The sequence below is a fragment of the Eucyclogobius newberryi genome, unplaced genomic scaffold (assembly GCF_026437365.1).
Source record: "Eucyclogobius newberryi isolate DKJ021-1_F unplaced genomic scaffold, fEucNew1.0.hap1 SCAF_13, whole genome shotgun sequence".
NCBI classification, from domain to species: domain Eukaryota; kingdom Metazoa; phylum Chordata; class Actinopteri; order Gobiiformes; family Gobiidae; genus Eucyclogobius; species Eucyclogobius newberryi.
This window is the reverse complement of record NW_027315757.1, coordinates 29,814,257-29,834,000: the sequence shown is the minus strand read 5'-3', so window position 1 is coordinate 29,834,000 and position 19,744 is coordinate 29,814,257. Positions and strand designations below refer to the sequence as shown.

General features: G+C 45.6%; 2 protein-coding genes across 4 annotated transcripts in view; both read right to left on the bottom strand.

Annotated features, from left to right (window-relative positions):
* Positions 1 to 4,788: 4,788 nt before the first annotated feature.
* axin2 (axin 2 (conductin, axil)) lies at positions 4,789 to 16,393 on the bottom strand. Of its 3 annotated transcripts, none has more exons than XM_072443369.1 (10): positions 15,600 to 16,393; positions 14,157 to 14,273; positions 12,215 to 12,317; positions 10,438 to 10,569; positions 9,852 to 10,363; positions 9,585 to 9,758; positions 8,840 to 9,055; positions 8,632 to 8,754; positions 7,967 to 8,137; positions 4,789 to 5,919 (listed from the first exon to the last, which is right to left on the bottom strand). In XM_072443369.1, the coding sequence occupies exons 1-10, from the start codon at positions 16,391 to 16,393 to the stop codon at positions 5,793 to 5,795; spliced, it is 2,469 nt and encodes an 822-aa protein (XP_072299470.1). In that variant the 3' UTR covers positions 4,789 to 5,792. The 3 variants fall into 3 exon arrangements, with proteins under 3 accessions (XP_072299470.1, XP_072299471.1, XP_072299472.1); XM_072443370.1 differs by having other exon boundaries at positions 8,840 to 9,052; XM_072443371.1 differs by lacking the exon at positions 4,789 to 5,919 and having other exon boundaries at positions 7,999 to 8,137; positions 8,559 to 8,754.
* Positions 16,373 to 19,744, bottom strand: part of cep112 (centrosomal protein 112) — a 114,346-nt gene continuing 110,974 nt past the window's right edge. The window contains exon 27 of the mRNA XM_072443372.1: positions 16,373 to 16,496. The gene's annotated coding sequence lies outside the window, so the exon portion shown is untranslated. The remainder of the gene's footprint in view (positions 16,497 to 19,744) is intronic.

Genomic DNA, 19,744 nt, shown 5'->3' with positions numbered 1-19,744 from the left:
GATGAAGAAGGTGATGACAGGCCGAGTGTGGGGACTTGTAAACCCATCGTCACTGCTCTGGCCCAGGGCAAACGCAGCTGTTTGGTTTGGGGTTGGAACAGCATCTTGTGCCTCCTCGGGCCCGGACACACAGCTCCCCTCTGTAGCTGACCCAGGCTAATTTTTGTGTTAGCTCCACTCAGTGTGTTAGTGTGGAGCAGATCAAACACACGACTAAACTCTGGTTTGTTTACTCCGCTCTGACCCACACCCAGCCAGGGACGAGCGAGCGCCTGTGCTTTTTCCACTTTTTTGGCTTTTCATCTGGATCACAGACACGTCCTCCCTCCTCTGCCCTCTCTGCCCCTCAAAAGTTTAGTTTCAACAAACACACTTCCTTTTTTAACATTTCTTCGTACCGGGTTTAAATAACAAACCAATTTAGAGTTTTCTTTTGATTCCTAGATTTCCTTTAAGATAAATATACTGCAAATGTATTCAGTTTAATGTGTTACAAAAATGTCAAACAATAAAACAAAAAGGGTTATACCAGTAAGAGGAGTCAAAGTGCCAACCTTTTTGTACATATTTTTTAAGTGACATTTATTTTTCAGCAGGCTAAATTTTCATATACTTTTAAAAGCAGTTGTGACAGTTGTGATGGTGCATTAAAAATATCACCTTTACTGGAGCTCTGGGTGATGACCAAAAGGATGCAGGGTGGCTGGGCGCCGCCTCATGTCACACGGATGGAGCTCATACTAGAGCTGCTGCTCCTCCACTGAGGTGGTTCTTGCTTCTGTTCCGGTGCCTCCTGGATGCTTCCCTGGAGAGGTGTTTTTAACATCTAGGGTGAAGTCCTGGCTGGCCTGGGAATGCTGAAAGGGCTTATATGGCGTGCATGTGTGTGGCCCTGGACATGTGTACGCATGGGGATGTTTTGCCTTCGCTCTGTCACTACATAAAGGATCCCCCAAAGTCCTAATTTACTGTAAACTTGTAGTTGCCTGCAAAATTTTTTACTGTGTCAAACAGCTTGTTTCAGATAACAATAAAGGACATTTTTCAAGAGATTACATAACAGTTCAGCAAATTTGTGCTGATCATTCCCAATAAAAACACTTTATAGCCACATTTTAGTGTTTTGGAGGGTGTTATCATGTAAAACAGCTCATTACCCAGAAGGTTTTGCAGTTACATAGTGTGTGTTGTATCTCACGGAGGAGAGTCTGTGGTGTAACTTGATTTGACACATTGGAGTGGTTTCAAAGAGCCTCCGGGGATCTGACTAATAGCCTATAATACCATTTAGTGGCAACCTCCAGAAATGTTATAGAATGGGAAGGATTCATCTTGTTTACCATAGCAACAAGGTTTCATGGAAGATTATGTAAGTTCTAGCAAGCATATCTTTCCTTGATAAGACGTTTTGATCGCACATGCAGCTTGTGCGCCAGAGCAGCTTTTCTCACATGCAGTGCCCAAACAAGAAACACATGTATACAGCCCAGCTTCCTCAACTCCACTTCCCCTCTCTCCGCCCCATCTTCATGCTACACGCTCTCCCCAAGCTCTCACCCTGGGAAAAAAAGCTTAAAGATTCAAAAACACATGTGGTTAGCCATAAAACTGCACGTGGACTCTGAGTACCCCAACCCCCTCGACACAGACCTACAAGGTGCTGGAAAGTCCTACACAGGCCCAGACAATAGAGCCAGAGGAAGCCACATCAGGCAACAATCTGAGCTGTCTGTAGTGGCAGAAGAAAACAAAGAGGTTTTGGGGGGCTGGATGGGACAATGGTGACAGTCAGAAAGAAAGGTGACTGCAGGCTATACCATTCCAGGACAGGCGCAGAACAATACCCTGTCCTGTGGCGTGGTGGGGCGGCGCTGAGGTGAAATCTAAGACAAACGTAAACACCAAAGGAGGACAATGGTGCGCGCTCGCTTTACAAAAGATGTGTTTCCTTGCGCTGCGGGGAGGTAGCACCCAGAATACCCTGTACGTCCCGGGACATGATCATAACTCACGTCCTGAGCGGGCCTTTTAGCGGAGCGCCTCCTCACACTGGTGTCCCACTCCGGTGGCAGATAGGTTTTCAGGCCCTCAATGTGCAAAAGCTGTGTCTTCTCCATTTCCTAAAGCGTTTGTGAGACACATAATCTTTTCAGTTTCTTCTGAGGTGGGGAATATAATGCCTTTCTTCTGGCAGGGGAAAAAAAGACAGATTTGTTCCAGCTTTCAAATGTTTTGAGGCCAGTGCTACAAAAGAAGTTCAACTTGTCTGAACTGTTACTTTTCATTTAATTACAGTTTTTTTTTGGTTTGGATCGTAAGCTTATGTATTTTTTTTACACAGAACAACAAATAGTCTTGATAGAGTGGATATTATTTATTGAATTTGGCGATTAAAAATATTTTGTTTTCAACCATCTGACCTGCTGGATCATGTTTGCACTGCCTGTATTTCTGCACTTGGCTGAATTCGATACATAAACCTAAACTCTTTTTGATGGGTATGTTTTGGTTCCTCTGGCTGAACATCTAAACAGAAGCTCGGAGTGAAAGTCATGTGATCATTCTGATGGTTGGGGGGCTCAGCTAGCACCGCGGCGCCTGGCCCACATCCAGACATGGGCCCCTGGTTGACCACAGTCCCGGGGCTGTCTGGGGTGATGCTGGTGTGGAACAAGCGCTATGGCTGATCCAGGTTTGAAATGATGGGGTACCAGACCCAAAATTGAGGGTCCCACTCGCTCATATCCTTCTCTGGTAGGATGATTGAAATGTGTGTATTATGATGGAGGTTGAGGTTGCGGTGGCTCTGAGTGTTTCTCATGGTCTGGTAGCAGAGACAACTATATACATTTTTACTTCCTTCCAAAAATCCTATGGTCCCCAGACTGGAGCAGCTGATTTGACATAAGCTTTGAACCAGATGCCTTTCCCCGAAGCCCTTTAATTTGACCTGTTTTAAAAGCAGAATCACTTCCACGGGGTTCACAGAGATTAAACATTTGCACCGTAGCAATAGAAATTAACAGAATCAAAAGTAAAGTCTCCTGATTATCTTTTGAATGGTGAAAAGGGCTCAAAATGTCATCTGTAAACAGGAAGTTGAAACCTATGAATAGACAGAACATTATTTCTTCAGTACACACTGCAAAACATTCACTACGTGCTGTACAAATCTGTCCATGAAAAAGCAGTTTATTCATGGGGTTTCCTTTTTATAGGTACCATTTATTTGCCCTTTAAAATACAGAATATATTTTTATAGTTATTTTATCCAGATTTATTTTATATTTTATTCGATTCTCTTGCTGTCCTTGAACCGTGCGTTGAAGTCCTATAAATTCCCCATTGAGAGACAAAGAAAACTTCTCTTATCTTAATATTTTGAACTATTAATTGCTATGGCCAGGGTGCAATATTTTTCATCACTTGCTCAGTCAGGGATATAGACAATGACATACGAAGAGGTGGTCCAGTTCATTTCCTTCAATATTTAGTATTATAACCCAGCAATAAGACAGTTTACTTACAGATTGAAGGAGAAGGGTGTATTTCTAGCCACAGCAAACGTAGAAGAGGAAAAAATTTATCACTTTTTTGAACATTTTAAGATCTAGTATTGTACTGATCTTTTTTTTTTACATTTTTAAAACCAATTAACTGTGACATGTGATCATTGCCCTTTTCACAGCCTGTCATTCTTCTTTAAACCTTAAAATATCCCAAAGCTTAAAGCCCACCCACCAAAGCTGTGACCTGCTGAATAGAAGGTTTGAGTGGCTAACCCTGTGCTCTCTTCTCAAAGTTGACCTGACTGAAATGGCCCTCGACACAAAAGGCGAGATCCCGGGCCTTCTGACAGAGGAGCGCTGCTGAGTGAGAGCCTCTTAGTTCTGAAGGGTGCAGAGGATGGCCTTCAAGTGTATGCACTGACCTTTGCTGATGAAAGCCCCCAAAATGGTATTTTAACAATATCGTGATGCCCTTTCAATATGAAAGGCAGCATAGGCGACGCTCTTGGCCAATAGGAACTTAAAAGCAGACGGGGTGAGGGGGACCAGAGGCAGATCACGGTGGAAGAGCAAAGGAGAGAAGCTATAGCACATTTAAATTCAATGTTTTATGTCCTAATGTAGACTTTTAAATGAAATAATGACAAGTGAAGGTTGAGCGGATTGGTCCAGCCACACGTTCAGATGAAATGGAGCTCAACAGGGACTATGCTATATACTGAAACTTAAATTGAATGAGTATGAACATTTTGGAGTCCACTGCAGATCTCCATATGTGATACAGAACGTTGTACTTTCTGCCCTACACCACAGAAGGGCAAGTCAAAGCAAAGGTGCTAAAGGTGCATTACATAGTGTCTGCATTCTTCACTGCAGCAGGATGTGCGCCCAGGGGAGAGACAGTTTGTGTGGAGGGTAATTGGGTCTGAGCAAAGACCACAGAACAGTTCATCAAGTGCCACGGGAGGCCAAACGGTTGACTGTGTAGTCGAGTTCACTTGTAACACGAATTTGCCAAATGTCTCATTAACACACACTTACAGTCCACAGTTTGCTCCTCTTACGCCAAAACATGCACAGGCTCTGGTGGCCAAATTAATGCTGCATGTTTTAATTTCCATCAGGGAGTAAATTAAAAGCTGATAATGGATGCAAATCTGGCAGAAATTCAGTGCAGGATCCACTGAGCGGCACACCACAGCGGGGCGTGTGCAGCATCAAGCTTGTTCTGCTACCAATTAGCACAGAGAAATCACACAAACGACAGGAAGTCATTAACTAATTTGAAAAATAGAACATTTTAATAAAGGCTACATCTCTTCATAATTACAATAATTAAAGTACCGAGGCATATTTTCAACTGAGCTCTATAGAACGCATAATTTACAGTTTACAAGTGGAGCCAAGGAAGCCATGAAAATATTATAAAACATATAATGAACAAGATGCTGAAGGCATAAAGTATCTTTTCAACATTAGGACCCTTGGAAAAATCAAGGGAGTAACAAGACCCTGAAAACTGGGTAACACACGGCAAAAATCCATGTAAGCACAGTACTGTACTTGTATCACTGTCACAACAGTGCACACACACACAACCACGCACACACGCAAACACATACACATACATACGCACACATACGGGACACTTAGAGCTTCTGTTGGGAAATAACTGTGTAAACATTTTGGGGACTCCTCTTTTCGTAGGCTTTTTGTGCAACACCTGCGAGACCACTGAAACCAAAGGCACTAATATGTGACCAATGAAGGCTATCTCTGAGGATTCCCAGAGCTGATTCAAATGTAAGAGCATTTTTGTTCCATTTCCATTACAATCAGGGCCCTTCAGAACATGTGGGAACTGCAGTAGTATATATATATGATAATTCACCTCTTAAACGTTATACTGTGAGTCTCAAACAGAAGCTTTTCCAGAGGTATGAAGCTTACAAAGTGGGAAACGAACACCATCTCCAAGCAGCTTGTCCACAGAAGGTCAAAAGGGGTAGTTTCCAATAAATAGAAATAAAATCCATTACACAGCAAAACAATGATCACCATACGATGTGCATGTACATAGACGTGGGGCACAGATGGGGCAGATGTGTTCAACTGCCTCGAGTCTTTTAAGAGTGGTCATTCACCTCATTCAGTCTCTTTGTGATGATTTAGTCCTGTTCAGAGTTCTTGATCTCCTCTTAGAAATGTCCGGTAATCTCAGTCCAACGACACGGTTAAAATGGTTTGAGAAGTACGTCCACAGCGTAGTAACTGTCCACGGCTTCAGTCCATCCGTTCCACTTTTCCTAAGATCTTTCCTTCGTACATGGGCAGCGGAGAGCAGTCGTCCGATACCTCTTCAAAAACGGCACCGCACTCGAACTCGTCACTGGCCTTTTTGAAGTAGTACCTGGAATATAAAAAGGAAAACATCTCCGTCAATGTTTGCGGACAATATACTTTTCACAAACATTGGAACGTTGCGATAGGATTTTTTCACTTTTTTGTTCTTGCGTTTCACATCCAAACGACAAACATGGGTCACAACTTGAAAATACATTTATAGATTGAATGGCAGCATAATTTTGGGGGATGTGATGCCCTCTGAAATAACTTATGTGTCCCTGTGTCTGCATTTCTGAAATCCATGCCAATCTGCCAAAGTTCAGGACATAAAAAAGCTCAAATAAAAATGTTTTCCCCAAATGTTTTTTGGTATTCTGGTGAATTTGTTGATATTTGGTTTTCCCAGTTGACCTTGGGAGTTCTGGTTGTAACTACAGCAAACCTGCTCCCAGCTTCTCGTCAGCCATGACTTCATTGGGCCATTAATGCCCCCCCTCCCCATCCTCATTTTAGAGGAAGAGAAAGCAGCGGGGGTGATCTGGTTTAGGGGTTCCAGAATCCACTCATTAACTATGTAATGGAAAATGTTTGCTCCATGTGTGGGGCGGCTGGTATGCATGTGTGTTTGTGTGTTGGGAATACTTTGTTTTTAACGAGACGGAAGGCTGACAAACTCAAACATGCAATTCTTATAAAACTGGAGTCTTTAAAATGAAGCAACGGTGCCTGTGTGCTCCAATCAGAACAAGGGTGCGACTAATAAAACGCAGCTGCATGAAGGATTCAGGAAAGCTTCAGCAGCTCAGAGATGTACAGGGAGTATTTAAGGCGAACATCCTGGTGTCAAGGAGGAAGATACTTATACTAAAAGGCTTCCCAAAGTCATGCTCTTTTCTGCTGAGAGACAGACAGACGGAGCGAGCCTGAATTTCCACTGGAACATGTTTTATGTGGCTAGATCTGTTTTTTCCCCTTTGCTGCTCCCCTCTCTCCCTTCGCTCTGACATCTGGCACCAATATCGTCTGGCAGGGCCCAGCAGTACTGTTCTTTGTTGAACCGCTGCCATGTTGAAATGACCCAACTCCACACATTCTCTGGCTGCTATTAAAGAGCGGCTCCAAAAATGTGGATGGTATGACACAGGAGCGGAGACAGCAGCCGAGAGCCAGAGATGACGGTTTGAAGAGGGGGGGGGGGAGTTGTGAACAACTCCTGCTAAGTGCTGGTCACATGTGCTGAAGCTAAAGTAGTGCACATCTGGACAGGAAGAGTCAGTGAAATCATACTTTAAACCTGTAATTACTAACACAATACGCACAATAACACATGTTTAACCTGCAGAGGCGACGCTAAAAGGTTTGATCTTTGGGCGGTTATGCCCACCACTGAGGACAATCCCAGTCAGACCTCACACTGGAGCTGTGGCCTCAGTCAGAGGCTGTGCTGTGACAAACGAGCGGATCTGGCATTTAACAGTCTGCCTTTCAGAAATATCCATAAAATGATTACAACATGTGTAAACAGAGTGCGTGTGCGCCGCTGGGCCATGGTTTGTGTGTGTGTGTGTGTGTGTGTGTGCGCGCGTGTGCGTGCAATGCAGGGAGAGCGCCTGATAGCATCAGTCAAGAATTTGCACGCTGGCCATTTGTGAGAGTCTTTGTTGGTCAAAATGAAAGGGGCCGGGGCTTCAAAGCCATGTGTATTAAGTGTGCCTTAGCATGGAAATCAATACCAGATGGGACCCAAATCGCTGCAGTTCAAACTCTTCCACTCACACCCCCCCTCTCCTCTTGTCCTTTCCTTTTCATGCTGGGCTTTAGCACACACACTCACAAGAGCGCACAGTGTGGACTGCACACAAACACACACAAGAGCCAACAGTGTGGACTGCACACAGACACAAACACTCATAAGTGCTCCACGTAGGCCTCATAAAACCAGGAACTCTGCTTAAGCGCTTGAGGTCACAAGGAGTGTCAGCGACGGGCTAATTCCTCGTTTCAAGATCAAACGTTCTGGGATAATGCAGAGATCTATGGATTTTTATTGAATTTCTATGAAAAATATTTAACATAGTCCAATAACAGCAAACATAATCCTCAGTGCTCACCTGTAGTTGCCCTTCTTACGGAGCTGCTCCTTAAAGTGCCCTAGGGTCAAACTGTGGGTCTTCATGGTCCTGCGATAAGGGATCTCCTCCCCACAGAAGAAGTACGTCACCACCGTCTCCCCACTACTGCACACTGCGTGGTTTCCTACTGCCTTCTTATGCTCCTTCATCCTGTAACAACACAAGACACTTATTAGAGGATGTGGCACACCATCAGGGCACATTGTTTGATGACAACTCAAGGGTGAATGAGCTACAAGTGTACAGAGACAGAATTAAAAATACAGTGGAAAATGAGAGCAATCTGAAGGGCCATAGTGTTATCAATTCCCCTTCGGTGATATCCAAGGCTTTGTAGGCCCATTTCAGAGAGCTCTCCCCGCGCTGCCAGCTCAGTGAAGGGCAGCCAATAAAAATGATACATATAGATGAATATATGAAAGCCATGGCTCGGGTAGGTGGCGGCGACTACACGCTCCACACAAGCGGCAAGTGGACAGGGGTGAATTCTACTTCTATACAGAACAAAAGGTCCGTGGACTAAAGGGTTAGAGGGAGGCGACATGGAAAAAGAGTTAAAAGGTAGAAGTACACTGGCAGGTGGAGGCTATGGCTGAGAAGAGGAAGAGGAGCAGAGAGGAGGAGGGGACAGGGAGGCATCGTACTCTTCTGATTGGACGCTTGCGAGCAGGCAAGCCGGCGAGTTGGCTTGAGGTTGCGGGTTCGATGCCCCGCTCTGGACAGGCACAAGATGGCTCTTTTCACGTGGGACGCTGGACAACAAATGCCTGGGGAAAAAAGAGAGAATAGTTAGTATCTTTGCAGCAGATAATCGACTAAGCAAATAATGTAGGCAAATGTAGCTAGTGTTACCTCGGCTTGGTGGGCTTTGTGGAGACCTCCTCTAGTCTGCGACAGGCCTCCTCCAGCTGAGCCAGGGTGTTGGGTGGGGGCAGCGGGGGCATGGCGGGGTCTTGGATGAACGGTTGTGCTGGTTGGTGGCTTCGGAGATGACCACAGCTTCCGCCGCCGCCCCATATGTGAGTCTGGGTAGATGAGCTCCCGAATGACTTTTTGGTGGTTTGGCTACTGAAAATGAACACCAAATGTCAGAAAAGAATCATGTCTTAGTTCTAAATCTTAAAAGGAGAGATATTATGCTTTTTCAGGTACTTGGTATTTAACTATAAGCAGATTATACTTTTACATTTTGTTCCTCGTTAACTGCAATACTGATCTAAAACGGATCAGTAATGGAAACAGGTGCATTGACTTCCTATTCAAAACTGCAGAACTGATACGCCCCGCCTCGTTATAGAGCCATTTCACTGTAACAAGCATTGTCATTTACATGTTTTTGATTTGTTTTTTAAAGTGGCTATGCGTCACTCAACTGTCAAAGTTCAGGAATGTGGGCGGGAATAAGGGGTAGGTGAAAGCAGACATTTTCTAAGCACTCAAGCCTCAGTTGCAGGTCATTACAGGATTACTTAAACATACTCAAAATACAACTGTGTATACCAATGATGAGTAAATGCCTTTGTAACAAGGTGAAAAGCTCATTAAATTTGATCTAGCATAATATGCCCCCTTTTTAAAAGTCAAACTTTGTTTTTACCTAGACTTGTGCCTGCTTTGGCGTTTACTCTCTAAAATCCACTGCAGCACATTTTGGGCTGGGTCGGCTGTGTCGCTGGGCAGCTGCAGACCCTCACACTCCTCTGAACACCTCTCTGAAGACCCTTCCTCTGCCCCGGACCGGCACAGACACCTGGACAGAGAACTGGACCTCCTGGAAGCAAAGACAAGACGCAGGGACGTTAAAGCCACGAAACGGAGATCCACACATTTAACTCAACACACTAAAAAGCCAAAATGAACTTACCCAATGGCGTTGTCGATGGAAACGGCACCACACATCTCTCGTCCCAAGCTGCGACTGCGTTGGTACGGCGGCCCGGGCTGGCACTCTGAGCTGGAGCACAGGCGGTGCACCCGGAGCGCCGCCTCCCTCTCGATCTGCTCTTTGCTCTTGGTGCTGGCGTGGTGATGGATGTAGTGGTGGTGGATGTGCTTGGTGCTCTGCCGACTGATCACGGTTCGGTTGGGCCCCAGGGAGACGGTGACGGACCCGTGCTCCAGAGTCGACACGGGGGTCCCGGAGCGCACCAGGCCCTTCAGTGCCAGTGCGAGGGGCCGGTGCTCGGGGGAGGAGGAGCGGGGAGAGTGACGGGCCACGGCGGGCGATTGGCAGCCGGGACTTTTCAGGACACGGGATAAGTGCTCGTCGAGTATGGCCTGGGGGTCTTCGTCCGAGGAGCCGGATAAGATGGACAATTGGTGATGAGAGAGCTGGGGAGAGCTTCCTAAAATCTCCGCCTCTTCTCGTTCATCCTCCTATAAAACAAAGGCTATTTGTCAAACTGAAACATGAAAAGCGAAAGATACGTTTTTTTTTAGTCCCTACAAACCTCTTGGATTTGCTGTAGCCTTTCCTCTCCTCGGTCCTGCTCCCGCTTCAGGCTCTCCAACCGGGCAATCAGCTGCTCTGCAAATTTAGCTGGCTGCAACGGGACGACTTCTTTTGGGGGACGCAGAGTACGCTACGGGACGAAAGGATACATATCAAAATGTGTGCTTTGGAAGGGACTTTACAGTACAGCTAATTTCACTGATCTTTGTCTAACGTAAGAGATCTTTTTGGTGGATGTGCGATTTTCATTTCCTGTAACTTTCTTGTCACCATTTCCACAAACACTCCGGTAAAGCAAACGGGCTCCTGGGACGGCACTAATTGGAAAATACTTTTTGGACGTACTGGCGGGCGCGGCGAGGGGTGGCGAGCTTGGTGCGCGGACACATCACGCCGGGGCGCTGCTGGTCGCCACTGCCATCATCAGTGCGCCTCTTTAAAGTTGGCGCACTTCAAAGACTTCCTCGTCAAATATCAAACACTCGGCGGGGGGGAGCGGGTGGCAGAGGGAAGGACGGAGCGATTGATAGACAGAGGCACGGGCTTTACATGTAGGAATAAAAGAGGAGTATGGACAGGGGGTGCAAGGCGGCTCCATGGAAGACGGCGAGGGGGATTAGAAATATGGGAGTTCAGATCCAGAGATGTGGACGCACAGGAGGCAAATGAAAAGAAGAGGTTTGTCGGAGAAAGATAACGCTGCCCAAAATAGATCAGAAAGGTTGAGGCTAATTTACCCCCTGTATCGTCACACACTGGGCTTCTCATACACCGATACTAGCATTTATGTGTGCACTTATCGCACAGTATTAGCATCTGTGTACCACCCTCTCTCGAAATCTGCTTCTTATTCCTTTGTAGTGGGATGAAGGAGGGGGAAAAAAAGAAAACGCCTGCTTTGATGAAAGCGTCTACACCATGGAATAGGCAACAACAGCCAAAAATCAGGCACAAAATTTTTTGAAAATACTGCCACATAAATGATCGGGAATTGAGCAGTGCATCTTGTAGTCGACTGAAGAACTACAACATGGACTGATTACTCAACTAAATCACCAAAGGCTTAAAAGACCTTGCATCTCATTTTCTGAAAGTCCTTAAATCAATCTGTTTCTTGTATATCAAACAATAATTAGGACTTTCATATTTTCGACAAAGTAAGCAAGGCTTGAGCTGACCAAATACAAGCTCACATGAGAGATTCTGCTCATATTGGGGGATGGGAGGGGCTGGGGAAAAAAGGGCCAGCTCAGTTGGAAGTTGTCACTTCCTTGTGCGTCTGCTCCATTCAGCCTCGGATCAAAGCAATGTGTGTATGTGCAAAGTATCGGAGTATCTTTGTGGGTTTTTTTCCGAATTCAGAGCCCGTGGGATAAAGCTGCAGAGATCTTCCTCATCTCTCCTATTTTCCATATTTACAGCATCGGTGGGGAAGAAACACCCCGGCGTGCTGGGAGCTCTGCGGCGATAAACAGCTTAGAGACCGCCACGTCTCCTGCAGACTTCAAGGAACCCTAATGGGGGCGGAGGTGACACCAAAGGTAGAATAGGGCCCTGTTTGAATGTGTGTGTACCAGCCAGAGTTGAAGGCTGGCTCTTTTGACGCTGCTCTTTAGATCGTTGCTGGTGTTGTTGAATTGAGAATGCCGAACACACTTTGTGCAAACCTATTCATAGAACCCAGAGAGACCCGGAGCAGAGGGTGGTATGGAAATTGCACTGTGGGGCCCAGGTTGAAAAGACTTGTGAGCGGCGAAGTGCGCTTGTGTACGTACAGGAAAGACAGGCAGAGACACTCGGCTGTTCATCCTCATGTTTCGCTGCATCTCTCGCTGTAGCTGCTTTTTGGAGCCCAGTTTGTATGGAGGGATGCCGTCTCTGAAAGGGAGAGGCAGAGCTTAAGTGACATTGACAGGCTGAATTCTGGGAGAAAAGACAATATTAGGGCGAAAACAACAAGTTATGTAAACAGGAAGGTATGCAGCGAGAGCAAGTTTGAATCTTCACACTAGGGTAGAGCTTTTTACTAAAAATAGAAAAGTAGATTGTTTAAAAATCGGCCAAATGTGATACTATATGCTCCTTTCTTCAGATTGCAGAGGCCTCGTCTTGCAAACTGCACCACTTGACACCATAAACCATGTCTTGTTTTCCCCTATGTGACCTAACCTAACTGCGGAGCACTTTTCCACTTTTGCTTTGAAATGCCACAGTCATGCGCATACGCAACCCCCCCCTCCCAATTTTCATTTGGCAAGCAGTGCCGCAGCCAGCCTCAGATCTCCGCACATCAAAAGGCTGGTTTGTAAGATAAGGTAATGTTTGAAGTCTGCGCAGCTGCATTCCCCAGCGTCCAAGCAAATCCATAAATAAGATATAAGCGACCCGCCCTCCTCCTCTTCTCCCGCTCGCAACACTTTCTTTCTCTTCCCACCCAAATGCTTCATCCTAGTTACTTCTTCTATTCTTTTTTTAAATCCAAAACAAGCCTATATTTTTCGTTTATAACTATGTTTTACTGACCTACAGAAAGATATCGTTATCAAGGCTGAAGCGGACAGGAAACGGCGAGCCTTTGTTACAGAGCAGAGCAAAGTGCAACGGGATAGTACAGATGAATTCCCAAACTCTTTGAAGCCTTAGAGATAGGCTACTTTAAGAGACTCCCTGCTGTAAAAGGATTTACAGCCGTGCTATTTTGCTGTAATTATGACCGTCGTATACGCGTAGGATGGTGCCATAAAGTCAGCATTAAGTAGATGACATCAAGCTTAATTGGACTTGTATCTTTTGGGATAAGATCGAAAAGTACCGTAATATTCTGGTCCTAAAAAGTTGCTGACCTGACGCTGGCCTTGAGCACAATGGCTTCACGGCTGTGTCACTTACTCATATGATTACACCAAGCAGGCCTTTAGAGAAACTAGGCCTTTAGCACGTAGCACAGAGATAAGCTGTGCTGCACTGCTGATTGTATTCCACTGTGGGCAATCAACAACCTGCTTCATATGGCAAGAGTATTAGTCACGTTCAGGACCATTTTCTGATCACACATTACTATTAAAGTCATTTGAACCTTTTTCTGCTTAAAGTTTAATGTAATATTCTGTAATTCAGTGCCATTTCAAGAAACTCTATGATGCTCAAACACAGGTAAACTTTTACCCAAGCTCTCCACGTATTGGTCAGGCTCAATCATGCTCTGAGTGAGTGACAGGCAGATTTAGGCAATCAGTTTGGTGTGAACTTTCAGAAGAAGCAGATCGCTTTAACTACCTGCCAAGACTGTAATTGTACTTTTTCTGCATGAATCAAGATCGGACAAAAACATGACATTTTTAATGTAGGTTCATATTCTTTCACTCCAACTACTATTTATTGTCGTACATAGGGTTATTTATTGCATCATTGTAATCAAAGCCACTCATTGTTTTGTAGGCTGGTAGTTTTACTCTACGTGCACAACTTTTGCGTTTCTGTATTCATTTTACTTCATCTTCTATATATTAATTCAACCTTTATTTCAATGATCTAGTAAAATTATTAGATTTAAGTACATTTTTATATCAGGTATCCAGATTTTTTACTCTACAGTTGTATTCTTCTACCTTTCCTGTACTGCAACGCTGCCATTTTTCCATTTTGGGACACATAAAGGTGATTTCATCTTATTCCCACTTCCACAACAGCATTCCACTTTTGTCATAAACGACTTACATGCTGCCATCGGTCAGCGACATGGAGTCGTCCGTCAGCGCGTCACTGGACACCTCGCTGTCGTTGGTGCTGCAGACGGGAGCGAACGAGCCCCCGTGGCCCTCACTCCTGTAGGATCTATGAAGGTTACGACAACACAGCCCGGGATTAATGCACGGATCACAGACGGCGTCCAACAGGTGGCGGCTGTGAACATCATGTCGAGATTTGGACCGGGCGAGTTTTCATTCAGCGAGAGACAAAAACGCCACTCGGGGCCGTGTGATCAAAGTGGGGAATGTGCTCGTGTGACCTTGACTCCCATGAATTATTCTAATCAGCTCTTGGCTCTAAGCAAACACTACTTCAGCTGTTTGCCTACAATACGTGCGGGAAGTTCGACATATCGGTGTTGTGATATCGAAGGGGTTTTTCCTAGATGTATCGTATAAGTGGCTGATGTAAATTGCATGTCTTTCCCCTCTTCTTTTTGGTGTGTGTCCTGCCTCTGTGTGTGTGTAGTGCGCACACGCCGTAAGAGCCACAACTACTGGTCCTGGTGGGGAAACGGAGAAGATCGAGGCAGCATGACTAAAGCTGGAGGCCCCATGCTCGCGGCTGACCTTCACAGAGTCAGGTATTCAACACAGCTGGCCTCGCATTCCTGCTCCTGCCTTGCGTTTATCCCTTTGCCCCTCCCTCTTCTTCATTTCGCTCTCTTTCTTCCCCTCAGTGTTTCTTTTCCCCGCACTTTCGCTCCAGAAGCATGCCTCCTAGTCTCAGAGTTTTCAAAAGCAGCAGAAGATAAAAGTGGAGGAGGCGGGGGGAGCGCAGCAAAGGAGAGAATCAGAGGAGAATTGACGCAAACAAGAAGAAAAAAAGAAAAGAGGGAAGTAGAGAGAGGGAGAGAGAGTGGGTAGGGGTGCTGCTGTTGGTTCTGAGCTGAGGCGGCTGCCGCTGTTCAGGTTCAGGGTTTGTTTTCTTCTCCAAAACAAAGTTAAATGAGAAGAGGTGAGGACAGCGGAGCGGAAGAGACTGAAATGAGTTCCACATGTTTTGAATGACTTTGGTGACAATGGGAGGCACCGGGGATCTATTTCAAAGCAACCATTTTCCCAGGTTGGCCACCAAGCTGCACTTTAAAGAGACACATGTTTTCAACTCTGCTGTCCACAGGTAACTGGCACAAGGCCAACGCTGCTCTGAGCATGACTCTAGTGCCCTGTAACAGCGCTGCAGCTCTGAGACTGATGCACACATGTTTAGGATACAGCTAAAACTTGTCCTCGTGATGTGGCAGAAATATTCACACTCTGAATCTGCACGTCATGATCAATTATCCTTGATCAAACTACGGAGCTATAAGTGAGTCACACTCAAGGAAAGATGACTCTAGCAGAGCAACTGTATATGAGGTTGAACTATAACATGCTTTCACAAACACAGAAGAAGAAGCAGTCTTACCTGTAGCTCTTCTCCATCACCTCCACGGCCCTCAGGGACATGGGGGCCCGCTGCACGCTGGTGGTTAGTCCAATGAGGGCTTTAGTTTTGAAGCTGCAGCTCCACTCCTCCGTGGACATGTAGCCACACACTGCCTTGAGGTCGGCCAGGCCGTTGGCACTGACGTGAGCGGGGTTCTCTCCCCCAGTCCTCACATACTCCAGGTAAATGTCCGAGGTGAGGAACAGCTGGTAGACACGCTCTTCCATGTTGCTCTGAATCTCCGTCTGAGCTTGGTCAAACATGGCAGAGTCGATGTGCTGCTTCTTGATATAATCCCTTATAAAGATTTTTGTAGCAGGCTTGAGCTGTTTGGCAACAATGCTGTCATTTTCTATGTAGCGCTTGTAAATAGCTTTGGCCACTCTCTGAGTTTTGGAATCTTTGAGGTCCATTTGCCTGAAGCCATTGCAGGCAAACCAAAAGTCTAAAGTATCAACACACTGCTCCTGCTCCAGGAATGTCCTGAACAGGAGAGCACCGTCCTGGTCTCCAAGGAGAGAGTGCAAAGATTTAGTCCAGCGAGCGAGCGGTGAGTCTGGGGAGGCACTCCCCTCTGGCTCCCCAAGACCATCCTCGTTCCTCCTGGAGGAGCTCGGAGAGCCCAGCAAAGCTGATTTAGGAGATTCCAAAGGTTTCATTATTGTTGGTTTGGTGGGGTAGCAGGGCGCATCGCCCTCCCCCCCAGGCACTGGGGGTCGAGGAGCATCTTCTCGGAAACTACTGGAGAGCTGGTCCACAAGCGCCCGGCTCATGGCTCTGAAGACAGCAGCAGTGAGAGGCTCCTCTGAGCTCCTACTGTAATCTGCTCACTCTCTTATGTCAGCAGGGCGCTTCTCTCAGCTGCCCGTCTCCTCTCTGAAACACAAAGTATTGATCTAATCAAAACGAGATCCGCCCCAACTTCAAAGAGCCACAGACACAGCAAGAGTCTTTTCAGAGCCTTTAATGACTTTCACACAAAAAAACACAGCAGCCTGGAGTCAAAGCAGAGATGTGTATGCACCAAACAGCAGCACTTTACACTTGAACTGGAGCTGGACTGAGAACTGCACTTCACTCAGCAGAAAAGCTCAACAATCTAGTCACTACCATTCAAACTGCCATTCAGAGCTGGGACATTACGTGTTCAAAGGTTCATTGTAAATCACTGCTGATGTCAGAATCATAATCTGTCCTATATGCACAACCTGCTTAAGCTTTTCAGAGCAGAGCGCCTCATTCACAGCCAAGTCACACACAAATCAGAGCCACACGTAGCTACCTGTAGAACCCTGCTCTGGGACAATGTAAACGTGACCAGCAGCAGCTCCATGAAGTCAGCCAGCTAAAGTTCTAAGAGTCTAGTCTAAGTCAGACAATCAGAACTCTCTGTGGATCTGACTCAGAAATGCTGCAGAACTGGAACATTGCAGACTTCCACAAAACTCAGAAATCTTATACAAAAATGCCAAAGAAATCCTAGTCCAGTGAAACATGTTACTGTGGAAAAGTGGTCAAACATGCACATGTGTAAACATGAAGCCACAATAACTTGCACACAGCCAAATATATAGGTTTCTAAAATGCGTTAAAGTATTTACAGTCGCATTGGAGGCTAAAAAAACACACACTCACATTTAAGCTCGTGTGGGGGGAGAACGTTCAGCAAAAGAAACTAAAAACACACAATTTACCTCTAAAACTCTGCGATCAAACAGCAAAAAAGGACGCGCAGAGCAGATCTGTGAGCAATCTGAAGCGTTTTGCGACTGAAAAACTGCTAAAACACCAGCATTACAGCCGGAGCAACACTTCAAAGGCGGAGAGTGGAGCACATCAAAGGCGGCTCCACAACCAGGAGGAGGAGGGGGGGGGGACCAGAGTGGAGGAGACACACGGCACTCTTCTCCCAACTTACCATCGATCTGCGACTTCTAAACACACACTCCGGGCGCCTTTATCCACAAAACGCGCACATAATCCGCCGCCGATCGCGTCCACGGTGAAGATAAAGTCCTGCTCCGGGTTTGGGCAAAGTAGATGCGCGGTGACAGGGAAAAACGCAGCCGAGAGAGAGGTTCGTGGAGGTGGGGAGAGAGAGAAAAACTGCCTCCTCCCTTCTGCCGTCTCCTCCCAGCGGTTTCAGGCTGCCATGCTGCACGGCGGTTCTCTCCTGCAGGCGACTCCGACACCGACTGAACGGAGCGGCTCGAGCAGCGCACTTCAAAGCGACGGAGCCAACTGCCGGGGTCCCGGAAGCTGCATAAAACACAATTGCGGCGTGCGCGCGGCGGGGGGGGGAAATCAAAATAAATCAAAAACGACAATCCGACACTGAGAATCACAGACGACGATGTGTTTTAGAGTGTTCTGAGTGGTTGTTGGATTTTTTTGCGTGGTGTTTGTGCTTGTTTTCCAGCCCCCGAACGCGAAGTTGCCGCTGTGGCTGCGAGGACCTTATCAAAGACTGGGGATCTTGAGCCGACTCCCCGAGGCTTTTTTGGGGGGGTTTGTCAGAAGTAACTGATCCGCCGCCCCCAAAAGCGTTATCGCCGCAATCCCCACTGTTGCTACATCAAACTTTAGAAAGACAAACGTCCTCTTCTACGGTCCCGCATAAGCCGCAAAGTCCCGGGGAAGGATCAGACAAGCGCCGACGATACTATAACCACTTTATAAGCGCGCACGGCCAAATGCAAGTCATGCGATTTACTCCAGTGCAAAGTGAATAGATAATATTATATGTACTGGCCGTGAACGCGTGAATAGTCGTGTTTTGAATGGTCTGTTTGAGTCACAACGTCAGTGAGTAAAGAGTAAAGAGCGCCGCATCAAAAGACACGCATGTCTTTCATCACTCCACAGCGCCTGCTAGTGGCAGAAACGAGTCACTGACGCTCAAGATGAAGATGTTTGTATTAAACTCAGGAAGAAGTTCTCTTATTAAAGCTGTATTATTGTCATTTTGAGCGACAGAGAAGCTGATGTCTGCGGCTGTCGAGAACTCTCAGTTGTGTGCACGCGTCATTTGAATGGAAATTAAAGGGAATCGATTAGGACTTATAGTGTAATAAAGTAGAGGTAAAACATCTGATAAACACGATGAAAATGATTTGTTTTTCCATGTTGAAAACTGTTAAGGCGAGTATGTTGAGTGTGGGGAGTCGAGGTACATGATCACTTTTTTGGTGGTGGGACTGCCATCTACTCTATCTCCATGGAGACAAGTAGGTGACGCCACAAGGCCAAGTTACAGGTTGGGTCTGTGTAGCGGCGAGGGTGCTCGCAGTAAGAATGTATTATGTTTTTAAAAACTAATTGAAAAAATGCAAGATAAAGAAGTGTAAAGTCATACTGTGAAACTTTCCAGACAAGGCAATAACCTATCTGGTAGTGGTAAGCAGATGACATGCCAGAAATGTTGCATAATGAACCTTCAAATAAGCCAATGTGCAGGGGAATTCTGGAGCGATACAACTGGAAATGGTTAAAATGTCTGTGTTGCTTTAGTGGACACGTTTTGAAAGAATTAAACACAAAAGCTGTGACTTTGATCAGTTAAACGTTGTCCTCAGACAGTGGGTATATTTACATGGCCAGAGAAAATCAGATAGTAATAATAGATAGACGCAATAATGTCCTATTCATGTGCATATAACTGATGTAAATAGAGTGTTTATTTTACCATCATTATTTGTATTACTTTGTCTTACGCTAGCTGTTTTTATTTTATTTTATCTTTATTTTTCCCCTCCATTCCTTATTAAGAAATGAGAGGTTTTGTCTATAGGAGTTTTGTTTATAAGAGTTTTTGTTCTTCTATTAAGAGTGTTTTTTAAAGCTTCCTATAAGTTATCTGTCCTTTTCCTCTGTATCTACCTGCGTTGCAACGACAAAATGTCCTAATTAATCTGATCTTAATCAGATAACTTAATAATTTGATCAGATTTTTTGGTGTGTGTTTACAAGAGAAATCTAATCATCATCATCATGTGTCAAAGTAACTGTTGTATTTGGAAGACAAAGTTCAATTCATTTAAAAAACACTTCAAAATGTAATCTTTTAATCTCAAAAATGTTCTATTTATTTTTTTACACCATTAGTTTTCCGTTTTGTGTGTAAT